General features: G+C 52.8%; 1 protein-coding gene across 12 annotated transcripts in view; it reads left to right on the forward strand.

The window, feature by feature from the left end:
• Positions 1–18,043, forward strand: part of FRMPD3 (FERM and PDZ domain containing 3) — a 57,759-nt gene extending 39,716 nt beyond the window's left edge. For all 12 annotated transcript variants that reach the window (XM_039717541.1, XM_039717546.1, XM_039717539.1 and 9 more), the window contains 3 exons: positions 7,770–7,914; positions 12,526–13,347; positions 14,145–18,043. In XM_039717541.1, coding sequence (XP_039573475.1) covers positions 7,770–7,914; positions 12,526–13,347; positions 14,145–17,014 — 3,837 coding nt within the window. In that variant the 3' untranslated portion in view covers positions 17,015–18,043. The remainder of the gene's footprint in view (positions 1–7,769; positions 7,915–12,525; positions 13,348–14,144) is intronic.
• Positions 18,044–25,110: the final 7,067 nt, after the last annotated feature.

The following is a 25,110-nucleotide window of genomic DNA, read 5'->3' on the forward strand; positions in this document are numbered from 1 at the left end:
AGGCAGAATGTTTGCTCCAAAATGAGGCATATGCTAATCCTACGCAGGACAGCGATGGATGAGGCAGGCTAAGAAAAGCAGGCAAAGAGATCATTGCCTCACAGTGCTAATCTGCTCTCTACCATTATTCTGTTGCACTGAACGTGTCACTGGCTCAAGCCCCAGGTTGCAAATCAATCAGTTTCTGCTGTGAGTTGCAAACCATCAGAGGGCTCAAAGTAGTGTCCTGGCTGCTCTGGGGACCTGTCAAATCCATGTCACCCACGGGAGCCTGTCAGAGCTCCAGTGTAGGAGGGGATGTCCCCCTGGGCTGTCTCGCCCTGATGCCTGGCACTGCTGCTGTCAGGGCATGCTGGGGCAGCTCCCAGCCTCAATCTGTAGGAGGTGCTCACTGAGTTACTGTGGAAACACAGATGGTCAAGGATGCTTTAGGGTTCTGTGCAGAAAGACCATCTTGAATTTCTAAGTGTAGCTAAAATGGGTTAAAAAGGGGGTCAGGTCATGAAGTAGCCCTCAGCTGGGAGGTCTGAACACCCTGAGCAAACCAGCCAGCACAGTCCAGACATCCTTACCTGCTGCTGAGCTGCAACCACAGCCCAGACTCACCTCAGCCCTCAGCCAGGAAGGAGCTGGGGGAGATTTTCAGGTAACAAACAGGCTTGAGGAGATCATAAACCATTTGCATTTATTTTGGGCAGAAAAGAAATACTGTTTGTCTTATGAATTATTCACTAGGTAGTTAATTGGTTTGTTTTGGAGCTTTTCCATCCTGGGCTTCAATTCCTGTTTAAAACAGACCAGGGATCCAAACCCAGGGCTGGGACCTCTGCTTTGCCTTCTTTTGCCACTGTGGCAAGAGGGGGGCAAATGCTGACAGAACCCCTCAGAGAGGAGCCACGCAACCCCGGGACAGAAGAACAGAAACCTCCAGGCTTCTGCTACTGGTTCCAAGGATTTTTGTTCCCTGCAAGGTCTCTGAGAGCTGCAGGGAGGGCAGGAGCAGGTTTTGTCTCAACAGCCAGGGAAGGAGTGAACAGTTCTGCTTGGGAATGCTGAGAATGTTCCCAGCCTGCAGCTGGGGGCAGGACTGCAATGTCCCCAGCTGCACTGCAGTGCTGCAAGTGGTCATCTGGCAGCTTCCAGGGGTCATTCTCACCCGACAGAGCCTTCTTCTGCTGGGGCTGTTGCCTCTCTCTTCTTCCTCCTCATGTTTGGGTGCCGATCCTGGAGCTCATGCATGTGCTGGGGGCAGGGAGGTGGCACAAGGTGTCTCCTGTGATCTCTATGCATTAAGTGCATCTTGCCAGGTTTGGGGCTCTGCCCTTCCCAGGGGCTTCCCCCTCCTGCTGAGACCAGCACTGGAGAGTGGCCAGTGCTTCTGAGCCAGCTCAGAATCGAGCCTCAGGCATGCACCTCCCTTCCTGCCTGGTGCAGCGCTGCAAACTCCTCCTGTGCCTCCCAGGAAGGACAATGTCAGCCTGGCACTGGGCAAGCCTGGCAGCCTGGAGGGGCACAGGAGGTGCCTGCTCCCCCAGGCTCCCCGTGCAGGAGGTGTGGGAGCAGTCAGCTCCAGGCTCCCCTGGCTGTGCAGCTCCACGGCTCCCAGGGGAGCAGAGGGTTTGTTCTCTCTGAAATGGCTTTTCCAATGGAGCATTTCTCCTTTCTGATTTACACAGCTGCACACCGCTGGGCTTTTTGTTATTAACAGTCTTGACATGGGGGAAAAGGCTGCTGAAGCACTCTGAATGTGAATGGCAGAAGGTGCTTGGGGACAGCTGGATCACCTGAGCCTGGACAAGCTGTGCAGAGGAGCAGTCCCAGGCTGTGCCCTGTCTCTGTGCTGGGCTCTGGGGCAGCAGCCCGTGGCACTGGCTGCTTGCCAGGCACAATTCAATCAAAGGCATCGGGGTAATTGACTTTGGTCTCCCAGCAGGGCCTGCAGCCAGCCAGTGCTTAAGCTGAGATCAAGACTTGAGAGGGGAAACCAAAGGAAAAATTAATTCAGAAAGGTCCCTGGCTGCTGCTGCTGTGCCTGGAACGTGGGTACTGCTGCTGGTGTTCCAGGGCATGCTTCCAGCCTGCCAGGGAAGAAGGAGCACCATGCACAGCTGGGCTTCAGCCCTCTCCCCCTTCCTGGAAGGAGCATGGAGCCCCTTCCTCTCACAGGTGATGGAGGAGGACCCCTTGAGCCTTCCCTGCTGGAGCCAGCCCCGAGGCTGGCTGTGCTCCCTGGGCTGATCGGGGCAGGGATGTGCTCTGGGGCTGAGGCCAGTGCCTGATGTGCATTTGCCAAACCCCAGTCTGAAAACAGTGGGGAGCCCCCTCAGAGTCACCAGGGCAGGCCAGGCTGAGCCTCCTCCTGCTCCTGCAAGCACTGACTGGAGCCCCTGGGATTTCTCCTGCAGGAAGAGCAAGGCTTTGGAGTGACAATGGGCCTGCAGCTCTGATTCCTTACACCAAACTAATCTTTGTTTGCATGAAACCATTCTGAAATGCCATCATCATCTCGTGGGGGAGAGGGAGGGATTGAGAGTTCCTTTGGGTGGGTACCTGGGTGGGAGAGGCAGACACAGATCCCTGCTTGCAGTGGGATGCAAAGCAGAGGAATGGGGTGAAAAGCAGAGGAATGGGATGAAAAGCAGAGGAATGGGATGCAAAGCAAAGCACTGCCCAGCTTCAGCACCACCCAGAGCACTGCCTGCAGGCACCCAGGAGAGGAGCCAGCCAGAAACAGGAGAGGCAGACACCATGTGGAGAGGATGAGTTTCCAAGCCTGCAAAGCCAAATTTGGTTTGTTCATTAAAAAAAAAAAAAAAGTCCCAAAGCCAACCAAAAAATGCAGCCCTCTAAGGAAGGAGAGAGAGACCTGCAGGTCTGACCAAGGCAGCACCCTTATTGATCAACAAGTGGGAGATGGTGATCCTAGTCACAAGCAGCCTGGTATTGATAGAGCTGAGTTAATAATGCTTCAGGGGAGAGAAGGAAAGGTCAAAGTAGAAGTGAAAAATTGGCTGCTGCCTCGTTAGGCTCAGGTGCCTGTATTATTGAATAAAAACTTGGCAGTGCACCTCAAGTAAACCAAGGAACATAAATTATGTAAATTCATCTCCCATCTTTCTGCTGCACTGCATTAAAGGAAGCAGGGTAGGACCCAAAGTACATGATAAAGGGGGGAGATTAAAAGGAAATGCATATAATCTTAGAGGTTATAGTATGAATAGATTGGGTCATAAATTAATTTCAGTATGAGCACTGTTAAAATCATCTAGCATAACCCTGGCCAGAAAATTTCCTGCAGACCTTTGTTTGAGCAAGAAAATACCCTCCAGAAGGACACTGAGATCTTATTTAAAAGCAGGGCATTATAGAAAAATCACTTTATCAATAATAAGCTAATGCAAAAAGTCATTTCTTCTATCCAGTATAAACATATTTTGTTTTACTTCATAGAGAGACTGGTTGTCAATCAGGAAACTTTGAATGAAAAGGTGTCCTTTCCTCATGAGCCTAGAAAATCTAGGAGAACTATTATGCATGAAAGATCAAACCATCAATAATTTCAGACTGGTGCTACACATTTAGATGTGGGAAGATCATCCTTGTGAAAATTTGCTTCTTTACACGTTGGCACATTACAGGTCAGAGATGAACCTTTACCTGGGAATCTGATGTTTAGAACAGTAGGATTATCCCAGTAAGTTTGGTTCTGTGTAAAACTTAGAGTTTTCATCCTAAAGGTGCTGCTGTGCTGACAAAGCACAGCCAGGCATTTCTGCTTTGCCCTCCCAAGGGAGCAGAGCCCTGGGGGCCACTGAGGGGCTGGAGCAGCAGGAATGTGCTGTGAGAATGGGGAAGAGGATGGGCTGGTGGGCTTGAGACAGCCCAGAGGTGCCTGGTGGGAGGACAGCCAGGGTTAACCAGGTTGGTAAGTTGTTCCCCATCAGTGATCAGTGTCATCTCCTGATCAGCAGCTGGGACAGGGGGCTCTGCACCTTGGGCCATGGTGCTGCAGGGCAGGGAGCAGGGCTCAGGAGCAGCACTGCTCTTGCCCTCCCTGCCTTCCAGCTGCTCTCACAAATCTCTGCCCTACTGCACCCCTAGCTTTAGAAAACTTAGGAAGATTCATGCTCTTCCAGGGTGCTGCATTTTTGTTGGGCTTGTTTGAGATTGAGGAGTGAGTTGGAAAAGCTGCAGGGAGATACAGAGGGATTCACAATAAAAATTCACAAAAAAAACGCAGCCTGTGGGCATCAGGCCAGGCTTGACCTCAGGCACGAGCCCTCACTGCCTCTGGCAGGATGTTTCTAAGGGAAAGGAGGTGAATCCCATTTGCCAGAAGCCAAGGAAAGCCAAAGCACAGACTGCAGGTCTTGCTCCCCACACAGCTGCCCTGAATGTGCCATCTGAAGCCCTCAGCACCCCGAGCTGGACGTGCTTGGTGCAGCTGCTCACAGTCAATGTTTGCTCAGCTCGCCGTGCCTGGCTGTCTCCACACCATCTCCTTTGCCTTGCTCACGTGGAACGGGGTGGCCAAGGGTGCCAGTGCCTAAAAATAACACCTGCATTAGCTGCCACCCCTGGCACCTCCTCCTTGTGGAATCGTTTCCCAATGGAACAGGGCTGCTGCAGGCATGGTGTCTCTTCGCCTCTTGAGCCCATAAATCACTTCCAGATCTGCTGGCCACTTCCAGGGGGATGTGGCAGCAGGGTGGACATCTCAAAGGCAGCTGAGCTGTTGCAATCTCAGCAGAACTACTTAGTGGAGTGGAAGAGAGAGGCTGAGTCTTGTAAGGCCGTGTGGGAAAGGCTCAGATCCTGTGCCAGAGCTCTGTCAGCGAACAGCAGAGCAGCCAGCAGGGCCAGGGAGGATCACAGCCTGACTGCAGCAGCTTTGCCTTTGTGAACAGCTCCCAAGCCATGAGCAGGACACAGACCCAGGCACTGTGGGCTCCCAGGCCACGGGGAGGAGATGACACATCCACAGCATCCAAGCTGCACCTCATTTAATCCCCAATAACAATATTTAAATGCTTGGCAATTGAAGAACTCTCACACAACTTCCCTGTCAGTATTTCAGAGTAATCTTTTCTAAGCTGTAACGTTAACCAGGTTTAAGATTCCTCTTTTTCAGGGCAGAGTGCCACAGTTAAGCCCTGCATGCCATGCATTTATTGCTGGAGGCCATTCTGGAGGCTGGACTTGTGTCACTATAGGACACAAAACAACACGACCCAGACACGCTGCTGCTCTCAAGGTAGAAAAGGGAAGTTTATTTTCTGACTCCAACATTTATAGATTTCTAAAGGTGACAGTGGGTTGGAGGGTGACAGTGCCACCTCTCCAATGACACTGGACAAAACAACAGTCTATCAAATTTCTCCTCCTCCATAAAAGAATGCAAAACAATAAGTTTTTTACAGAAAGCACATCAGAAAGTTTGCTACAAGAATGTAAACATCAGACAAAAAACTTAGAAAAATCAGGGCAACAGACTTGCTTGGAGACCTGGTAGGAAGCTCGCAGCACCCTGGTGTTTCATTTGTAGTCAAGGAACATCAGTCAGGGTTGTTGTGCCTCAGTCCTGTCAGCCTTCAGGAGGACTGCTCCAGGGGCTGTGTGTTGCCAGCCAGAACCTACAGTCCCATCCCTGGATGGGTGGGAGCATCCTGAGGCAGAGGCAGCTGAGCAGAGATGGAATTGGGTCCTGGAGATGCTGGTCACCAGCTGGGGCACTGGGGCTGCCCTGGGGCTGCATGGTGAGCACTGGCAGGGGGGCAGTGAAGGTTCACAGCCCTGTGCCACTCTGCCCTGGTGGGACTCACACATGGTGGAGACTATCCCCTGCTTTTCCTTTTGGAAGGAGACTCTCAGCCCACCTTGGCCTCTTGGTTTAATCTCCCAGCAGTGGGTGTTTATCAGCCATTGCCTCCCTCTCCCTGGGATTTTCTCCCTCCGTTGCTGCTGACACTCCAAACCCTGCAGAACAGAGCAGGGGAATACACAAATATTCAACAGATGGCTTGAAAAATCCAGGAGGGCTTAGCCCTGTGTAGAAGCCACTTGTTTTAAGGATGCTTCACACACAGAACACATGGTTTGCTTTCATCACTTATGTCAACACTGGAGCTGGGCTAAGAGGTGTCACCCCCACCACTGCGTGCTGCCTCCTCTGAGCTGTGCTGAGAACCTCTTCACTCCTCTCTCTCTGTCTGGTTTGGTACTTCCCCTTTGATCTGTGTCATCTCGGGTTTATTTTCCAAGATTCAGAAAGATCCTTGTCAAGCAGGCAGGGGCAGAGCCTCTCAGCAGGGCATGTTCACTTGTCAGGCTGCTCCTCTTCCACATCAAGTTATTTCTTTTCCTTTATCCTCCTGCACAGCAGCCAAAGAGGGAACTTCTTTACCCTGGCCCTGGGAGAAATCTGCCAGGCTTGGGGATCTCATGCAGCTCTGCCCAGGGCTGATGGCTTCACACCCCAGTTTGTTTCCCTTTATGGTCCAGAGCATGACACTGGCCCAAGGTGGGCCTTGCTTTACCAGAATTGGCTCGGGGGCTTAGCAGCAAATATTAACCAGAGCACAAAACTGGCCAGCGGGTACCAGGAACCTCTTGTGGTTATAAAACAAGAAAACCAAAATAGCTTTAATGCTTTTCACACTTTGGTGTAGGCTTAAGTGTTTGTTAAAACAGCCTTGGTGTTCCCTGAATGTGGTAAATGAGTTCTGAGTCCTGGAGGGCTCTCAGTGTGCAAGGGGCTGAGTGTGGCAGGACAGGCAGCCTGAGAGCAGTTCAGCATCCCCTGTACCTGGGTACAAAGGTCCTTTAGGTGGAGGTGCTTTGTGCAAGGTGAGGGCAGGAGCTGCCTTTGCCATAACTGTTGAAGGCACTTGTCAATTTTTTCCATTTCATGGGTCTGTCCTGAGCAGTGCTGGGGGCTCAGATGGAGCAAGGACCTCCCAGGTGAGCTGTGCTGACAGAGGCTGCTCTGCCCAGCCTGCTCCCAGCAGTGCACAGGGCCTCACTGGGTGGGTAGCAGTGAATCCCACCCCAGCAGCTTCCCTGGGCTGGCTGATCTCCCTTTGGGACAGTCTGGGAACTGGGAGTCACACTGTCTGCTGCTAGATTGTGCTGTGAGGTTATATGTGTCACACAGATCATGTCTGAGTTTTATTTCTCTTTAAAGCAAAGATCTTTTTTAGCATGCAAATAAATGCTCTCCTAAAAGGGAAGGCACCATCTGCTCCTAAGCACAAATTTAATTTTCCAGAGGGTTAGGTTTAAATAAGATCCACAGTCTCAGAGTGGTAGCTGGGGGAACCTGTAATGGGGTTTGGCTCCTTTGGCATCTTGCTGGAAGCAGATATTTTCATTTATAGCAGGGAGACACAGTGCCTGCAATGCAAGAGGGGCTCTGACAGCTGTAGAATCCCAAACACCCTGTGCTCCTCCCAAGGCCCTGCTGGTTGAACAGATGCTTGCAGGTGGGCTCAGAGCACTGACGTGGACACAGAGGATCAGAAGGACATTGCTGTGTGTCCCTCATCCTTGGGACAGCCAGCAAGCAGGATCACAGCTGCAGCCAGACACTCTCCTGTGCACAGCCACGGCATGGGTGAGCTGGAGCCAGGCTGTGCAGCTGGCTGGGAGTGCTGGGAGCACCAGCAGCTCACCAGTTCCACCAGTGCGGGGCCAGCACAGCCCCTGTGCAGCTCTGGTCCCCATCAGCTGAGCCAGTGGCCCTCATTCCCTGTGCCTCTCTTGCCTTCCAGCCGCTGGTGCTGCTGATGGAGTGGCCTGAAGCCACCAACTTTGCCTGCCTCATCGCAGGCTACTGCCGGCTCCTGGTGGACTCCAAGAAGATGATCCTGTCCAGGGCCCCCAGCCAGCCACCCCCACCTCAGATTATCAAGGCAGGTACGTTTCAGCCTCTGCTTTCTGAGCCAGCCCCTTGCCCAGCCTCCTCCCTCCCTGTGCTCAGCGCTCTGCAGCATCAGGAAGGGAAAGACTTTCTCTGACAGCTCCCCTCTGCTCCCCTCCTCCCCGAGCACCAGCACACTCCCTCTTCAACCAGAAACCAAGGAGCAGGGAGGCATTGCTCATTTTGGGTCAGCCAAAATGGCTTGTGGTGTCAGCTCAGGCCCCAAACCCTCCCCGTGAGCTGTGGTGGCAGCTCCTGGAGCAGCTCCAGGAGGAGCTGTTTGAGGACACCTGTAAGGCTGCCAGCCACAAGCTGGGCCCTCACAGAGCAGCCTGTGCAGTGCTGCAGGGATCAGCACACATTCCCTGGCTGGCATCCTGCTCCCAGCTGGGTGTGTGAGCTCAGGGGCTGCATTCCTGCTGCACTGGACACTGCTGCCCCCAGCCTGGGGCCTGAGCCCCTGTGAGCATGGCTGCTCTGCTGATTTCCTAATTCAGGAAGGGAACTTGGCTATCCCAAGCTTTTCAGGGAGCAGAAGGCTGGTCTGGACACAGCAGGAGCTTCTGTCCCAACAGACACCAATGCTGTCCCTTAAGGAGGGATTGCAGGTGTGAGTCACCCTCCAAAAAGAGCAATGATTCTCAAGAGTGATTTCAAACAAGAGCCAACCATGAACCACATGCTGCTGCTCCATCCAGGTGCTCACATCCAATATATTTTGTATAGGAAATATAAAATATGGGTTCAGTGACTGGAGATGGGCAGCATACCAACCCAGCAGCCTCTGGAAGGTCACTCCCAGACCTCCCAAGTGACACTGCAGCTCCAGAGAGCTGTGACAAGTCCTCAGTTTAGCTGCCAGTGTCAAAACTCCCTTCCCAGGATGGGCCTGGCTTGGGGAGGTGGGAGGAGTGCAGAGGGTCCTTGGGAAAGCACCTGGTGCCTTTGAGGAAGGCACCCAAGCATGGATTTGGCACCTGTGAGAGGACACACTCACAAGAGGGATCAGGAAAGCATCTGCAGCAACCTCAGTGAATCCAGAAAAGGCCTGGCAGGTGATTTTGGTGTAAGTATAAACACTTTCCTCTCCTTTCCTCCTGTGTGTCTCTGACTGACAGCTGTCCCTGTGCTCTACCCTGGTTGCCCTATGGAAATGCATTTAATCCCATTTTGCTGTGAGCAGAGGGTGTTTGTAACTGAACTGGTTTAGCTGTCATCAGAGTGGTCCTTCCCTGGCTTATGCCACCCTGACACAGGGGGCACGTGGCTGGGGGAGTCAGAGAAGTGGAGAGCATCCCACACCCTGGGGCTTGGAAGGAGCCTGGCAGAACCCACAGCTCCTGGCCTCTCAGGGGATGCTCAGCATGTGCAAATTGTGGTTTTCCACATTCTAGCTACTGTGACAATAGCCAGAATTTTTTCCTGAGATTTTGCTTCAGGGTCTTCATCCAAACCTCTCCCAAAAAGAGTTGTAGATCTTGCCCTGCTCTTGTCAGTCTCCAGTACCCAATCTCAGTAACCAGTCTCAGTAACTCTGAGGGGCAGAGTGAGTGTGAGAGGCAGTCCCAGCGGGTGGGACAGCAGTGGCTCTGTGCCAGCCCCTCTCTGGTGGCCTGGTCCATCCCCCTGGGTGCAGTGACAGCCCGGGTGACCCTGGAGTGGAGCAGCTCCCTTGCAGACCCAGAGCACTCAGCCCAGTCACTCAGAAGGAGGGGATTTAGGGTGTGTTGGGCAAACAGTCTGCTCACAGTTCTCTCCCCACAGGGCTGCAGGCTGAGCTGTCAGAGCTGGGCGGATCACAGGGAGCAGGGATGCTGATCATTAGCACATCCTTGCAGGAGAGAGCCCCACTGGGATGAATTAAGTTAGCCCAGACTTCCCAGGCTGCAGGCAGACTGTGCCAGAATCTTAAATGTAAAATCAAGCCTTGGCCCATGCTTTTACCTAGTAGAGGAGCACATCCATCTTCCCTGAGGCCCATTAGAGCCTCCTGCTGAACAGCAGACATTTTTAGAAATGCACACGCTGTCTGAATGTTGTCAGTGAAATCCATCTCTGCATTTCCCTGTGGAGCCATAGCCACAGCCTTGCCCTCCATTGTGCCATGCTGGAGCTGCACAGGTGATTCACCTCCCTGTCCCTCCTTCTCCCTGCTCTCACCATCAGCCATCATCAGCCAAGCAGCTCTGTGCCCTTAGTGGCTCTCGCAGCTCCTTGTCAGGAAGTTTTCTCCTTCCTGAGTATGCAGCAGCTGGATTTTGGATTTTAGGGGTTTGGCCCCATTCAGCAGCAGGCCTTGGCTTGGCATGGGCAGCCAGCAAGGCTGTGCCTCAGCCTCGCCACCCTTCTAGAGCCCACACACCCCCAGCTCTGGCAGCCTTGTGCTCCCTCACACAGCTGTCATTCCTGAGCGCTGCCGTGGCCAGGCATCACAGACATCTTGTTTTTATTGGGATTTTAGCATTGCAGGTGATGAACAGTATAATACAAACATGTGTTTGGGGAGACAAATTGTCCAATTTGTCGAGCTAATGAATTTAATTAGGATTTATTTGATTTAATTTATCCTTGGTCAGACAGAGCCTGCATCCCCCGGCAGCCGCGCTCAGCACAGCTGCACAATCCAGCCTGCAATGCAGACACATTCCCCTCCTGAGGGATGGACCTCTGGCCAGAAATTCAAGTAGCATTTCAGCCACTTTCCCTGCACGAGGGAACAAGGGGAGGCTGTCACTGGGAGGTGGTTAACAGCAAGAGCAGCAGGCTCTGTTACAGCCAGCCTGATCCAGTAGCTGTCAGCCAGATGGAAATAGCACACAGATCACAGGCAGCGAGGGACAAGGGCTGGGGGGTGGCTGTCACTGGAACACAGCCAAACTACAGTGGATGTCTCCCCAAAAGGCAATATTACTCCACTTTTAGTAGTCTGTTGACGAACACTGGTTGGTGTGGCCAACATGACCCAAAAATGGCAACAATTCCTTCTTGCCATGTAACATGTGAGCTGGCAGGCTGAGGCTGCAGGTCGGTGTTGGAGCAGCTAGGCTGCTGCTGCTGCCCTCTGGACACAGCTGGGGGGTCAGTGATAGCACCCCCATCCCTGTCCCAGTGTCAGCTGTGCTGGCCAGCCCTGACCCCAGCAGAGGGATGGAGCTCAGGGCCTGTCCTGGGACCAGGACTGTTTCATGTCCTCATCAAGGACACAGTGGATTGAGAGCACCCTCAGCAGGTTTGCAGATGACACCAAGCTGAGTTGTTCATTGAAATGCCTGAGGGACACAGGGACGCCCAGAGGGACCTGGACAAGCCCCAGCAGTGGCCCGTGGGAATCCCATGAGGTTCAACAAGGCCAAGCACAAAGTGCTGCACCTGGGACAGAGCAACCCCAGTATTGACCCAGGATGGGGATGAGCAGATGGAGAGCAGCCCTGCAGAGAAGGACTCGGGGATGCTGGGGGATGGAGGCTGGACAGGACCCAGCCATGTGCAGGCTCAGCCCAGAAAGCCAAGAGTGTCCTGGGCTGCAGCAAAAGCCCCGTGGGCAGCAGGGGAGGGAGGGAGAGGATTCTGCCCCTCTGCTCCACTCTGGTCAGACCCCACCTGCAGTGCTGCCTCCAGCTCTGGGGTCCTCAGCACAGGAAAAGGACATGGAGCTGTTGGAGCGAGTCCAGAGGAGGGCATGAAGATTATCAGAGTGCTGTAACACCTCTCCTAGGTGAGAGAGTTGGAGGTTTAATCTTGAGAAGAGAAGGATCCAGAGAGGCTTTTTAATAGGGCTTGTAGCTATAGGACAAGGGTGAGTGGTTTTAAATTGAGAGTAGATTCAGATTAGATACAAGGAGGAAAGGTTTTATGATGAGGGTGGTGAGGTGTAGGTACAGGTTCCCATCCCCAGAAGCATTCAAGGTTTCCTTGAATGTTGGACATGGCTCTGAGCACCCTGATCTAGTTGGTGTCCCTGCTCGCTGCAGGGGGATTGCGCCAGACGGCCTTGAAATGTCCTTTCTAACATCTTCTGTGGTGCAGGACATTTCTCCTGCCCTCGTTCCTGGCAGACAGGCCCAGCAGGTTTTCCAGAGCCAGGTGGCCTGGCTGTGCTGCAGGGAGCGTGGGTGTCCCACTGCAGTGCAGTGGAGGGCAGAGAGCACACGGGAGCTTCTCCAGGCCGAGCAGGAGCTTCCCCACACTGTTTTCCCTTCACCCAGGTGCTGCTGCTGATATGTTACTGCTCGTTTGGGGTCCCCCTAGGCTGAGTGTTGGCTGGCAGCAGCAGGCAGGCAAGGAGACTCCACACGGCTTCTGAGGGTGCTGATTGATGAGGGTTTATTGGGGTCCCACCCCCAGGAGCAGCATGGTGACTGAGGGGGAAGGGGAAAGGGGGAGAGCCTGGGGGAGAGAAGGGCCAAGAGGGAGCCTGGTCTCCCTCACACAGCTTGACAGGGAGATCAAGGTGGGCACAGAGTAAGACTTGGGCCAATGGGATTACAGATCCTTCAGGGAGGATCACAGCTTGGGATAAACTGTACATTTTGGAGGGGTGAGACAGAGCACAGCATTTAACTGAAATGTAACACCGTGCTAACGTGCCTGTTGTGGTTTTGGTTTAGATTACATCAACGCACACAACTTCCACCGGCCTGTCGCGGCAGGGCACATGGGAAAGAAGGAGAATGGGCTGGTGGGTGGCTCTGCCACTGTCACCGGAGCAGCCGGGGCTCCTGCCACCAGGGCTTCGGACTCGGAGCTCATCCGCTTCTGCTACCTGCACATGCGAGAGCAGAGGAAGGAGAGAGAGAGCGGGACGGACATCAATGAAAACCTGATCTTCTTTGAGGAAACTCGTCCCAGGACCAAATCTGACCCCACGTCCAAAAGCTCTGGCCAAGGCTACAACGGGGCAGCGAAGGAGTACGAGGCGGATGGCCCTGAGCAGGACAGGCAGGGCAGCAGGGCCAGGGCACACACCATCGACACGCACCCGCGCAGCGACGCCTCCCGCCTGTACTGCGAGTCCTGCCAAGCCAAGATCAAGAGCCGCCTGGCCTCGGGCACGGGGGGCAAGCCTGGCAGCACCCGCGACACCACGGTGGACCTGATGTCGCTTCCCCCTCCCGGGAATGACGAGGAAGAAGACGAGACAACATCCCTGCTCCCCGCCATCGCCGCTCCCCCTCCCGGCTTCCGAGACAACAGCTCCGACGAGGACGACCCCAAGCGCCGGGCAGCTGCCCAGGGCCAGGAGCAGGGCCGGCACCTCTGTGGCATCCTCTACGACGAGATCCCGGTCACCCTGATCGACAGCGTGCAGCCACGGACCGTGCGAGACCACGCCCAAGAGCTGGATGATGCCCTGGTGTCCACCCTGCAGGCGCTGGAAGCCCTGGCTGCTTCAGAGGATTGTCCACATCCCCCACCACAGCAGACAGCAGGTATTTTAGTGGCTGTGACTCCCTTTTTTCCCTGTAGCCTTTCTTTCCTACTGCACATCCTTCCCTTTAGTCTCCTCCCATCCTATAAGTGACTGTGAAGCAGCTTCTAGTAAGAACTAAGTTGTGGCAGCAGGCTGTAGCAGGAGCAGCCAAGTTGCTGCTCAGAAGATTCCTAAGAAGCTGAGGTGGGACTCCTCTCCCTGACAGAGGCTGAAGGAGTCTCTCTCTTTATCCCAAATCTGCCACATGCCACGATGCTGGGGCACATCTCTAACCAGCCAGTACTGTGAGCATGAGTTCCTCCCACTGTGACCCCACTCAGCTGGCACCTTTGGCCATCGGTCTTTGCAGGTTCCCAGCCAGGTTTTGCAGTGTGTGAGGCCTTCACAAGGCAAACTGCTGCCAGATGGGTGACTCAGGGACCAGCCTGCTGGCAGCACAGTCCTTTGTCCCTCTTCCCACCTTGGTTGCCCTACTCACTATGGCAGAGTACCTGTTGCCCAATTTTCCTTCTTGTGCCAGACACATCCCTATAGCTCTGCTACCACCAACAATGGAAAGCTTCACAGGATCTTTTCCTGGGCCAGAAGCTCTTGCTGAATTGAGCTATCAAGCCAGCTCAATGCTGACAAGTGATTTCCCTTACAAGCCTTAACTCTTAGTTGTGAGAAGTCGCAGAAGTTTCTCCAATGTGCCCTGCATTCCCAAGACCCTCCTGCTGCAAGGAGTTCCCCTCTCCTCCACACAGCACTGTGGTGTGAGGGTTGTTGTGGGGTTTTCTCTGTGTCCCTCCTCAGGTCTGATTGTCCTGGCTGCCATCACTCCTGAGTCATCCTTGGACTCTGGCCACGAAACGAACTCCTCGGAGCTGACCGATGTCTCGGAGATGGTCTCTGCTATGAAGCAGCATCAGAACGCAGCCTACTTCCTCACCCAACACATCAACAAAGACAACCTCCTGGCCAGGAAGGACTTGCCTTTCCGAATCCAGAGCTGTGCTGCCCAGGCTGTTCTCACCTCCCCCTACGCCCTGAGCCGCCAGGACCCCAGCCCCTCACTGAAGCCAGCCTTTTCCACCCAAAGTCCCAGCCTTACCAACTGCAAGAGCAAGCAGGAGCAGCAGCACGGGGAGCAGAGCTGCACCTCGGCTGCCCAGCCAGGCCTGACCCCCCAGCTCAGTGAGCAGAGCAAGGGGCCTTCAGTGCCAAGCTCTGAGGGCAAAGCTGCAGGTCACACAAAAGCTGCCTTTGAGGTATCTCTGCATGCCACAGCAGCCCCGAGCAGGGAGCAGGCACAGGATCTACAAGAGAAGATGCCCAAAGAGATGCAGCCGAGCTCCAAGCTGCTCCTGGATCAGAAAAGCAGTGTAACTCCAGCCATGGCTTCGGCTGCTCTGCAGCAGGTGGCAAATGCAAAAGCCTCAGCTCCCCAAGTGGTATCAGCCTTAAAAGAAGAACAGAACATGAATGGTACCAGCAGCTGTGCATCAGCCAGCAGCAAGCCTCTGACACTTAAAGGAGGTCCACAAACTGCAGAGACATTATGCAACTGTCAGCAGCAGCAGCAGCAGCAAGTCTCTCTGCAGCAGCACTGTGAAGTTTCTCCAAATCCTAAGGAAGCTCCTGGCAGTCAGGCTGAAGCTTTCCACCTTGCCTCAGCAGGTGAGGAAATGATGTCCAGTAAGACTTTTGCCTCTAAAAGCTACCAGCAAAAAGTGAGTAGAGATGTTCCAGGAAAAGCTGCAAGTGGAGAGACAGGTCAGAAGGCAGGCGGGGAAGCCACAAGCCTCGTCTTGCAGAAACACTCAGCTCCTTCAAACCAAGGACAGAAAATACAACAGGAAAGCTCGGCCAAAGTCTTAAAAGCTGAGAGCAGCAATGTGCACTCTCCATCACCTGGTAGCACTTTCAGGAGCACCAGTGAGGAAGCCAAAGGGCCAATCCAGCTGGTGCCCAGATCCGAGAGCCTGCAGATTAGCACTGTGCCTTCCAAAAAAGTAGAGAAAGTCCTGGAGGTAACCCAACAAGATGCTGATGTCCCAGCTAAACCCAAAGCCCCCAAAGCTCCCTTCAGGCTTAGGAACCTGTTCTCTGCCACATTTCCCACGCGGCTGAAGAAGGAGACGGACGAGCGGCAGGCCCAGCTGCAGAAGGTGAAGCAGTATGAGCTGGAATTCCTTGAAGAGCTGCTCAAGCCAAAGAGCAAAGGTGACCTCCCGCCACAGGAGTACCTGCACCCGCCTGCCCCTGGGCGCTGCAGCTGCCAGCTGAGGAGCAGTCCCGTGCAGAAAGTCCCAGGGATGTCCAGGGAGCAAAGGCGCAGCTGTGACTGCAAGCGGATCTGCAGGGGAATGAGGCCACCCCCCAACCAGCTGGTGGTACCAGAGGTGGAGAGGAGAGGCAGGGATAAAGTCGCAGATGACCAGAAGCAGGTAGAAGCCATTAGGCTGACCAGCATGAGCAGCCCTTCCAAAGGCAAACGGATACGATCCACGAGTTTAGAGTCCCGAGAGAACCGGTCAGATCCAGAGAACGGCATGTCCTGTTTGACAACCTGCACCTCCCGCGGGGAGTGCATGGGTGCACCCCAGTACAGGAAGCTCTTGCGTCGCTACAGTGTCAGTGAAATAGATAAGAATGAAAGGACATCCTTGTCCTCTGACGTCTACCAGAACATCTACACAACCAAGCAGAAAGGCCCCCAGAAAGAGCCTGAGCCCAGCATCCTCTGTCCTGTTCTGAAGAGCAAAATCCAGGAGGCCTCTGGAGTGGCTGACCCCTCCTATGTCCAGATAGCACAGGACAAAAAGAACCAGAAGGGTTCAGCAGTGTTCTCTGTCCAGGAGGAGATGTACCCAAGTCCAGCTGAGCTGCGGGATGAAGACATGGAGGATGAGAAGTGCTGCTCCATCCGGTACTGCTTCTACTACAGAAAATGCGATGTTGCGGACGATGGGAGCGAGAAGGATGAGCTGTCCTATTCCATCCCCATGCAGATACTCCCGGGAATGAAGCTGGACAATCAGATGGTCCCAGTCATGAGCAGGACTCTTCAGGTCCTTGACGCAACAGCCTGCAGCAGTCCCAATGAGAGCCAGACCCAGGAGATAGATTTAAGGACCTCCAGTTTTGAGGGGAGCTTGGCAAAGATCAACACCCTTCGAGGCCATGCCTACAGCTTCCCCAACGGGTTTCTGCAGGTGCAGCTGGACACCAACGAGCTCCTGACCATCCTGAGGCAGTGTGTGCTGAGCCCTGAGGTCCGGGACTGCAAACCCTACATCTCCCAGCTGGCTGAGTACAAGCAGGAGCTGGCCCTCAAGTTCAAGGAGTTCCGGGCGTCCTGCCGCCGCGTGGCCGCCGTCGACAAGAGTCCCACCCACATGCTCTCCGCCATCACGAGCAGCTTCCAGGTGCTAAGCAGCCTCATCGAGACCTTTGTGAGGCTGGTGTACGTCGTGCGCTCGGAGTCCCAGCGCCAAGAGCTGCTGACGAAGGTGGAGGAGGTGGTGAGAAACTACACCTTCCTCCTGAAGGCTGCCGAGGAGTCCACGGCCAGAACGCTGAGCCACCAGCAGACTGTGGAGCAGCTCGCCCGCCAGTCAGCCACGGTCGCCACGGTCATGAGCACCCTCACACGCTCCCTGAAGACGCTGATCAATAAGTAAAGCCAGCTGTGAAGACCAACAAGGCAGTGTGTGCCAGGCCATGCTCTCAAATCTCACAGGTCTGGTGAGGATGCGATGCCTGCAAGCCCACGTTGACCGGGGTTTGCAGTAGCCAAGACACTCTTTGATCTCTGCAGAATGCATGGTGGTGTTGGTGATGGGTTTGAAGGGTGAATTCGTGCCCTGTCACAAGCTGTGCCATCAGCTGGTCCAGGGGCTCAAGCAGCTTCTCTGCTTGTTGTCCCACACTGGCTTGTTGGTGACAGTACTTGGGAGCTACAGGCACCCCATCTCCACACCAGTTTGGTTCCATGGGGTTCTGGACCTTGCAGAGACCAGAACCTTGCAGACCTTTGTCACAGTTTGTGGTGGGCCAGTGAGCTATCAGGAGCAGAGCTGAGATCTCCTGGCTTCATTGGGCTGGGCAGTCTGGAACCAAACCAGTGTCTTGCCACGTAAACAACTCTTCTGCCTCCAGGATCTTCCTGGCCCACAAACACAACGTAATTAGCAGCAGAAGGGATCTCTGGGGTGCAAGCCCCTGCTGCTGTGCTAGGGCTTGGGAAGCAGTCCCAGCAGGGGCAGGTTGCCAGAATGCTGGCACAGAGCTAGGGCACCCTACTGGGCTCTGCTCTCCCAGCCTAGGCCCCAGTGCTCTGGTCCTGAGCACAGGCACTGCCTCAAAGGCAAGGGCTTCATGCCTGCAGGTGGGGACAATCCAGAGCTACAGGACTGTCAGAGTGACCTCGGTGCCCAGAAGGTCACAGAGCAGATGATCTTGAGTGCCATCCCATGGCACACACAGGACCAGGGGATCAGGCCCAGCCAGCACAGGGGAAAGGCAGGTGCTGCCTGGCCAGCCTGGACTCCTTCTATGACAGGGTGACTCTCTGTGGGTGAAGGAAAGGCTGTGGATGTTGTCTGCCTAGATTTAGTAAAAAATCTAACACTGTGTTCTTCACTGTGTTCTTCAGCATTCTCCTGGAGAAACTGGATGGATGGATGGATGGATGGATGGATGGATGGATGGATGGAAGACAGAATAAGGGGAAAGGGCGTCATGTTGTGCCAGGGGAGGTTTAGATTGGATGTAAGAAAAATTTTTTCACTGATGGTGGTCAGGCTTTGGAAGAAGCTGCCTAGGGAAGTGGTGGAGTCACCATCCCTGAAGGTGTTTAAAAGACCTTTAGTTGTGCCATTTGGGGAGATGGTTTAGTGATGCCCTTGGCAGTGCTGGGGGAGTGGTTGCACTCCATAATCTTAGATGTCTTTTCCAACCATAACAATTCTGCATTCCTCTTCTGGATGGCTGAATCCATGCTAGAGACCCTGCAAGGAACCCAGACTGGTTGATCTGTGACCACTGCAAGCCAGAAGGTGGGCCAGCAGCTCCATGGGGGGAGACCACTGTCACACCATTCTGCAGAGGTTAGGTTCATGCCCCCAAGGCTCAGCCCAAACCCTCTCCTATTTCTTTTCACTGTGACCATCAGAGAGGAGCCCTGGATCAGCTCTGACCGTGAGTCAGGCAGGGCTGTCCTCCTTGCCAGGGTATTGGGTTCTTTTTCTGTCTTCACCAGGCTGACTGCCATGAGAAGCATTATTTAATTCTCTGAGGTAGTTATTTACTTGGAGTTGGGGTTTTTTGATTGCTTTGGGCTTTTTGTTTTCACTCCTAGGTGAACGGTAAAATGATTCCTAGTTGTGTTCCTCCCTACCCAAGGTTCCCCTCCTCCTCCCAGTCTAGTAACAGACACAATCAATGAGACAGCCTTAACTGGTGTTTCCCTGCAGCCACCCACCCTCCGAAACAGAGCAAGGAGAGAAATGCAAGGTCACACATGGCATTGCCCTCACGCTGCCACCCTCTGCATTCTCGTCCCGCCGGGATCCCGGTGCCTGTCCCTGTCACCCCCTCTGGCTGGGCAGCAGGGCACAGCCCTGCCTGGGGGCTGAGGGCAGCTGCCCACCCCAGGCAGCTCGCCCCAGCCCCTGGGGATGATCAGGGATCCGTCGCTTCCCATCTCTATTATTTCTGATAAATATGCACATTGGAAATGTCTCGTTCTTCCATAGGAGCTATGGAAATGCACAAATGTGCTTTTAACGTGCGCATCCTCGGAGTGCAATAACCTCCCCTGGCCCGTGGCTGCCAGCAAGGCACGGAGCACCCTGCTCTGGGGCAGCCTCCTGATTTCAAGAACCATGTAGCAAATATCCAGTGGAAGAGCCAACTGGGACTTCAGTCCATGGTGGGCAAGGCCTGTTACAGTGCTGAAGGCTGACAGGGAGACATGTTTTCCTTTTCCCTGGGAATTACCTAGTACGAAACTCTGAGTTTCTTCAAAGCTCCCCGTTATGCCTATATCATTCCTCCATAAATCTCTCAGTCTAATACAGAGGAAAATTTTTTTATTGTCTGTATATATTATATATAAATAAAAAATATATGTTATATCTATACACAAATTTATGTCTTGTTTTACAAACAAGAAAGATTAAATATATTAATCTTAATATCCAAACTAGCATTTGTGTCTTTTTTTAAGAACTTTGTGGAAACGTGGCTATTCTTAGATGACCAAGACACTGTAAGCAAAACCTCCTATTTTTGTTGCTATAGAAATGCAGGTATCACAGACAGGTTTGAAATGAACTGTTTGACTTGCCAAGGTCACTTCTGTTTTGTTGATAGCTGTTCTGGTTTAATTCTCCCCCAGAAGGGGAAGGCAGCAGCAGTCACCCCTTCAGCTGGCACTGGGCACTGTGGCTGTGCTGGGACACCCTCCTGCCCCAAAGCTGGGGAGAAAGGGGGGATTTAACAAAGCCCTGCCTGGTCCCTTCCAGGTGAGCTCCCACTGACCAGCTCCAGTCTGTGTTTTCACCCAAGCCTTTCCCAGCTCCTCTGCCTGGAAAGAGGTGACAGTGTGGCCCTGCCATCAGTGGCCTGATGGCTCTGCTGCCCTCTGGGACTCTCTGGTGTGCCTGCAGGGAAAGCCCGGCAAAGCAGAATGCCAGACCAGGGGAGAATTCAGAGCCAGGCAAACAATTTCCTAGCTACAGATGATATCCAATGTGCACGTCTTTGCCTGGCACCATAGCTGCTCTCTGTTCATCAGGGAGGAAGGCGTTGATGTGTGTTCCCTCTACACACCCCAAAGCCTCCAGGAATTATAAAAGCCAAGTCTAATAAGGATCCAGCACAAAAAAAGCCCTATAGGAACTGGGTCATTCTCTATACGGGGGTTGAAGTGTTGTCTAAAGCAAAGGCGGCAGCACTCGAGACTCACACACGTTCTCTGTGCCTCCAGGCTCGTTATTTTAATCTGCATCTCACCATTCCCCATGCTGAACTAACAGTGACACTGGATGGCACAAAACCCACCTATTTATAAAGCTGGATATGGATCAAAACCATGGAAAAGCCAAGAGGTTTTCTAACAACCCCAGAGCCTGAAAATGTTACTGACAGCAGGCAGTTTAATGAGCGATTTCAGACTCGGTGCCTAGTACCATCTAGAGGGCAAGAAGCACAGCATCAGCATGGTGTTATTTGTACAGGGATGTTATCCACGAGCAGCCAGATGTCCCTCTGAGAGCAGAGGAGCTGGACTGGTACATTCCCTGCAGGAGGACATTGCTGCACTCCTCTCTTAGGTTCAGTCCCTGCTCTTGTTGGGGACTTGTAAATACTCTCAAAGGAAATGATCCAGGTAAAACGTTCTTGTTAATGGTTCTGAATCACAGCTATTTTTTAAAAATGCATCGCAGTAGCACAGCACAGAGAATGAAAAGTGGTTTTTTGCCCCCAAATCTAGTTCCCATTTCTCTGCCCATCTAGTTTATCTCCCTGCAGAGTGCCTGGTTCTCACTTAGCACCAACAGCTCTGCACCTCAAAGCCACTGTGCCCTGGGAAGTCAAAGCAAGTTAAAATACTGTGTGATAAACCAATTTTTCTGCATCCCCTCCCACCCGAGCCATCTGCCTGAGGGTGGCAGTTTGTGCTTGCTGCCCTTCAGCACCTTCTCAGAGCAAACCAGCAGTACCTGCCCTTCTCACGTTCCTTCCCCTGAGTGCTCTGCTGCAGCCTCACGGCTGGTGCAGATTTCCTCCAGGACCTTCCCAGCTCCCAGGCTCAGCCACAGCATGCACTCCCGGCCATCTGATGTCCCTGCATCCCCACAGTCTGCCTTCATCTCCCCTAATCTGTGTCTGCTCTCAAGGAGTTCTCTCCAAGGCTCTACCAGTGACCGTGGACAGAAAAGGACCAAAATTTGGGCCAGGCTGGTCCCTCTCATGCTCAGGACACCAGCAGAGGATCTGGTGTGCTGGTTTTGCTTGGGGTAGAGTTAATTTCCTTCACAGCAGCTGCTGTGGGGCTGGGTTTGGTTTAGTGCTGGGAGCAGGGCTGATAACCCAGGGATGCTGGAGCTCTCCCTGAGCAGGGGTTGCACACAGCCAGGGCCTGTCCTGCTCCTCACCCTCACCAGGGAGGAGCTGGGGGGACACAGTCAGGACAGCTGAGCCCAGCTGACCCCAGGGATACCCCAGACCTTGTGGCATCACCCCCAGCACACAAAGCTGGGGGAGAAGGAGGAAGGGGGGGCATTCTGGGTTTGTCTTCCCAAGTAATTGACGGAGCCCTGCCTTCCTGGAGCACCTGCCTGCCATGGGAGGCAGTGGATGAATTCCTTGTTTTGCTGTGCTTGCTTGTGCAGCTTTTGCTTTATCTGTTCAGCTGTGTGGTGCTGCTTTGCCAGCTGAGGTTAAACCTCTCTACCTGGCTGTCAGGGGTTAAAGTGACAAAGGCAGAGGCTGGAAAACCAGCAGGCCTCAAGCAGCAGTCCCAGGATAGGTTTTGTGTCTCCATGAACTTATCTGGTCATTGTCAGCTGGAGACAACAACTGGGCACCATGGCTGAGAGCACTTTGAACTCTAATCCCCATGGTGGAGCAGTCACATTCTCCTGTCGGGATTTCCATCCTCTCCAAGGTCTTGGCAACACTACACAGGACTTGCAGGAGCCCCAGATACAACAGCAGAGCGAGATGAATAGCTGGGACCCACTGCTGCTTTCATCATGCCCAGGGGAGCTGGCAGTCAAATGGAAGTGAGTAATGTCTAAATTTTATCCTCATTTAAAGCACAGTGTCTGGATTCCTGTGTGAAATATCCTAATAAATTCCTCACGTGGGCAGTCACAGTGGGGCTGGGCAGGACACCTATGGCTTTCTGTGCACGTGGGAGAAGCCTGCCAGGGAGCAAAGTCATCTCAGCCTATTTACAGCACCCAAACATGCCTCATATACACTAAAACAGTCTGGTTTTACGACTATTAGGAAATTTTTCCGGAGGTTTTTGTGTCATGCTCTGTAATCCCATGTCAGAGCAGACACCTCATCCCATTGCTGCACGACCTCCCAGGCCAGCTGGGATGGTGGCCCTGGCTGTCACCTGTCCCCAACATACAGACTGGATGGAGGGGGGTTCTGCAGCTGCAATATTCAAGTTATTAAAAAGCAAACAGCATGCCCAAAGCGGCAGAAATTCCAGTGCTGCCCCTCTGAGGTTTGTTGCCTGTGCCAAGGGCTGGTGAGCAGATGAAAGGGCTGGGGACATGCACTAGGTCAGGACACTTTAAAATGCTTTACTAAATCCCACTTTCGAAAGGCACCTTGGAAATACTCCTGAATCTAATGAATATTCACCTCTTCCTAAGGCAAGACGGCTCGTTCCTCATACTTTTAGCTGGGTTCCTTAGAAAGGCACAGTCAAAAAAACTCGAGTGGAAAGAGCAGGATCACAAAGGGATCCTTTACAAACGATCTCTAAGCCTGTATGGGTTCCAGTGGAGAGCTGGCAATACCATTTATTTCCCAGAATTGTCACTTTTTCCCCATAAACGGTGTGCTTTTCCTTGCTGGGTGTGGTCCAGCGATGTCCTGTGTAACTCTGGGAATATTTACAGTGCTAAGGGCAAGCACCATTCCTAAACTCTCCCCCTCTCTGCCTGCCCTCATGTCAGTCCCTCACCCCTTTTTGGTATCAAGTTTCAACCTCCCTCCCCTTTTTAGCCTCTACTTTTCAGCCTTCCAAACTTTTTGGGAATTTTTTTGTGGTTTGTTGTTGTTGTTGTTGGGTTTTTTTTGTTTTTGGGGGGTTTTTTTGTTTGGTTTTTTTTTTTCCTCAATCTCTACTTTCCTATCCATCCTCCAACCTTTTCTCTACCTCTACTTTTCTTTAGTTTTTTTTTGACCTCCAATTTTTCCCGGCTTTCAGCCACCAAGGCAAAAGGGCAGAGCCCGGTGTTATTTCCACCGAGTGCCATTCATTAACAGAACCGGCTGTGAGGCAGTGAAGTCACAAGGCAACAGAGCGAAATAACAACCCTCAGCCACAGGCTTTTTGCATGAAAATGTGCTGTTGATTAGTGGCTGGTGGTAATTGAGTGGCAATTGTATGCAGGAAAGTGCCAGGAGGGGGACGGGAGCTGCTTGTCTTGGTTGGCATCGCCATGAGATCTGATGCTGTAAATGTGCTGCTTGAAACTTCCTGGGAACTTCATTCTCAGCTCGTGACACACAAAGGTATTTCTGATTAATTGCACCTCCTTCGAATCAGGCAAGTAAAACAGATTTTTCGGCTGTTTGTGTGTTTTCAGGTTCTCCTTAGTTGGATGCTAATTTAATTCACAATTTTCAGAACTTGATGGAACACAGCACCTCAGGCTATCAGCTTGTTCTTTCTACCTGTCCAGGCCAGCTTGTGCTTGTCCGTACTGTAAACCACAGGAAAATCGAATAAAATCCTTTAGATTGAAAGGAAATAATTCAATTTCTTGTATTTTGCTTTCAGAACGAGGCTCACCAGCTGCAGCGAGGTGCTTTAAGGTGAATAAGGGCATCCACACAAGGGCTGAGACGCTCCAATGCACTTTTTTCATGATCTGTGACCATTTCCCTGAGCATCCTTTGACAGAAATAACTCCGGAGCCAGTGCACATTTGGTTTTCAATGGATGCAAGCACAGTCTCCCCTTTCATCCCAAGAACCAGATAAACCTCTCAAAGCTGCTCCTCCTCGTCCCCGCACGGCAAAGCTCAAAGCCCAGCTGAGGAACCTCCCGAGCGAGTTTTTGGCTTTGTTTAACCTAGACTCTGGTGCACGGGGAGCTTCTCTTTAAGCAAATCCCCGAGGTTTTCCTGCTCCACGAGCTCGGGGAGTCGTTAGTCGGGTGGACTTTTGTCCTCCGAACAAAGCGCCGGCTGATCTACAAAGGAGCCTGAGCGAGGAGGGAAGCGGGTGGGTGTGAGAACACACCTGGCCGCCGGCTCAGAAAGGCAAAAATAGCTTTGATTTTACACAGAACAGGTTGCCAGTTCCTGCTTTCAGGATTCAGGATTTAGTTCCTTTTTTTTTTGGCAGATTTTTCACTCCCCCCAGGTCGCATCTCTGAGGATCCTGATAGGAAAGCTGCCTCCAAAGTGCTGTGGAGGGAAGCCCAGGCGGGCTCATCAGTGAGAGGCATCATTTGCATGTTTAAATAAACCCTCTGCCGCCTTCAGCCTCAGGGCCCCGTGCCTGGGTCACAAATAAACCGAGATATTTCTATTTTCTGTGCCTGGGATGTTGGGGCACAGAAAACCCTCGTCCTGTATTCAATTACACGGAATTTAAAACAAAAATGAAGCAAATGCTTCATTCACAAAACCAAGGTGTGCCCCAGATCAAAGGCCTGGAAGCAGCAGTGAGTGGCTGCAGCGATGTGGATTTGGGGCAAAAATGTGTCTGCTGGAAATCTGGGAGGTGTCCTCAAATCCCATCAGGCAGCCACTCCCCAGTGAAGTTTTCTTCACTGCTGAGATTAATTTTGTTTGTTAAGATGAGCAATGATTAGCAACAAATTAGAAGCAAAGGGCTGTGTTCGTCCTTCCCCCTCCCCTGGATTTGGTGCCTCAAAGCTGCTACAGCTAGACCAGAAAATAATCAAAATTACCAATATTAATATTCCAGTTCCATCGATGCCAAGCATGGGAATCGACATCTATTTTTATGCAGATGAATTCCAAATTTAATGGCACTGTACAGAGCGTTC

This window comes from Passer montanus, unplaced genomic scaffold (genome assembly GCF_014805655.1).
Source record: "Passer montanus isolate IOZ18808 unplaced genomic scaffold, ASM1480565v1 scaffold38, whole genome shotgun sequence".
Lineage (NCBI taxonomy): Eukaryota > Metazoa > Chordata > Aves > Passeriformes > Passeridae > Passer > Passer montanus.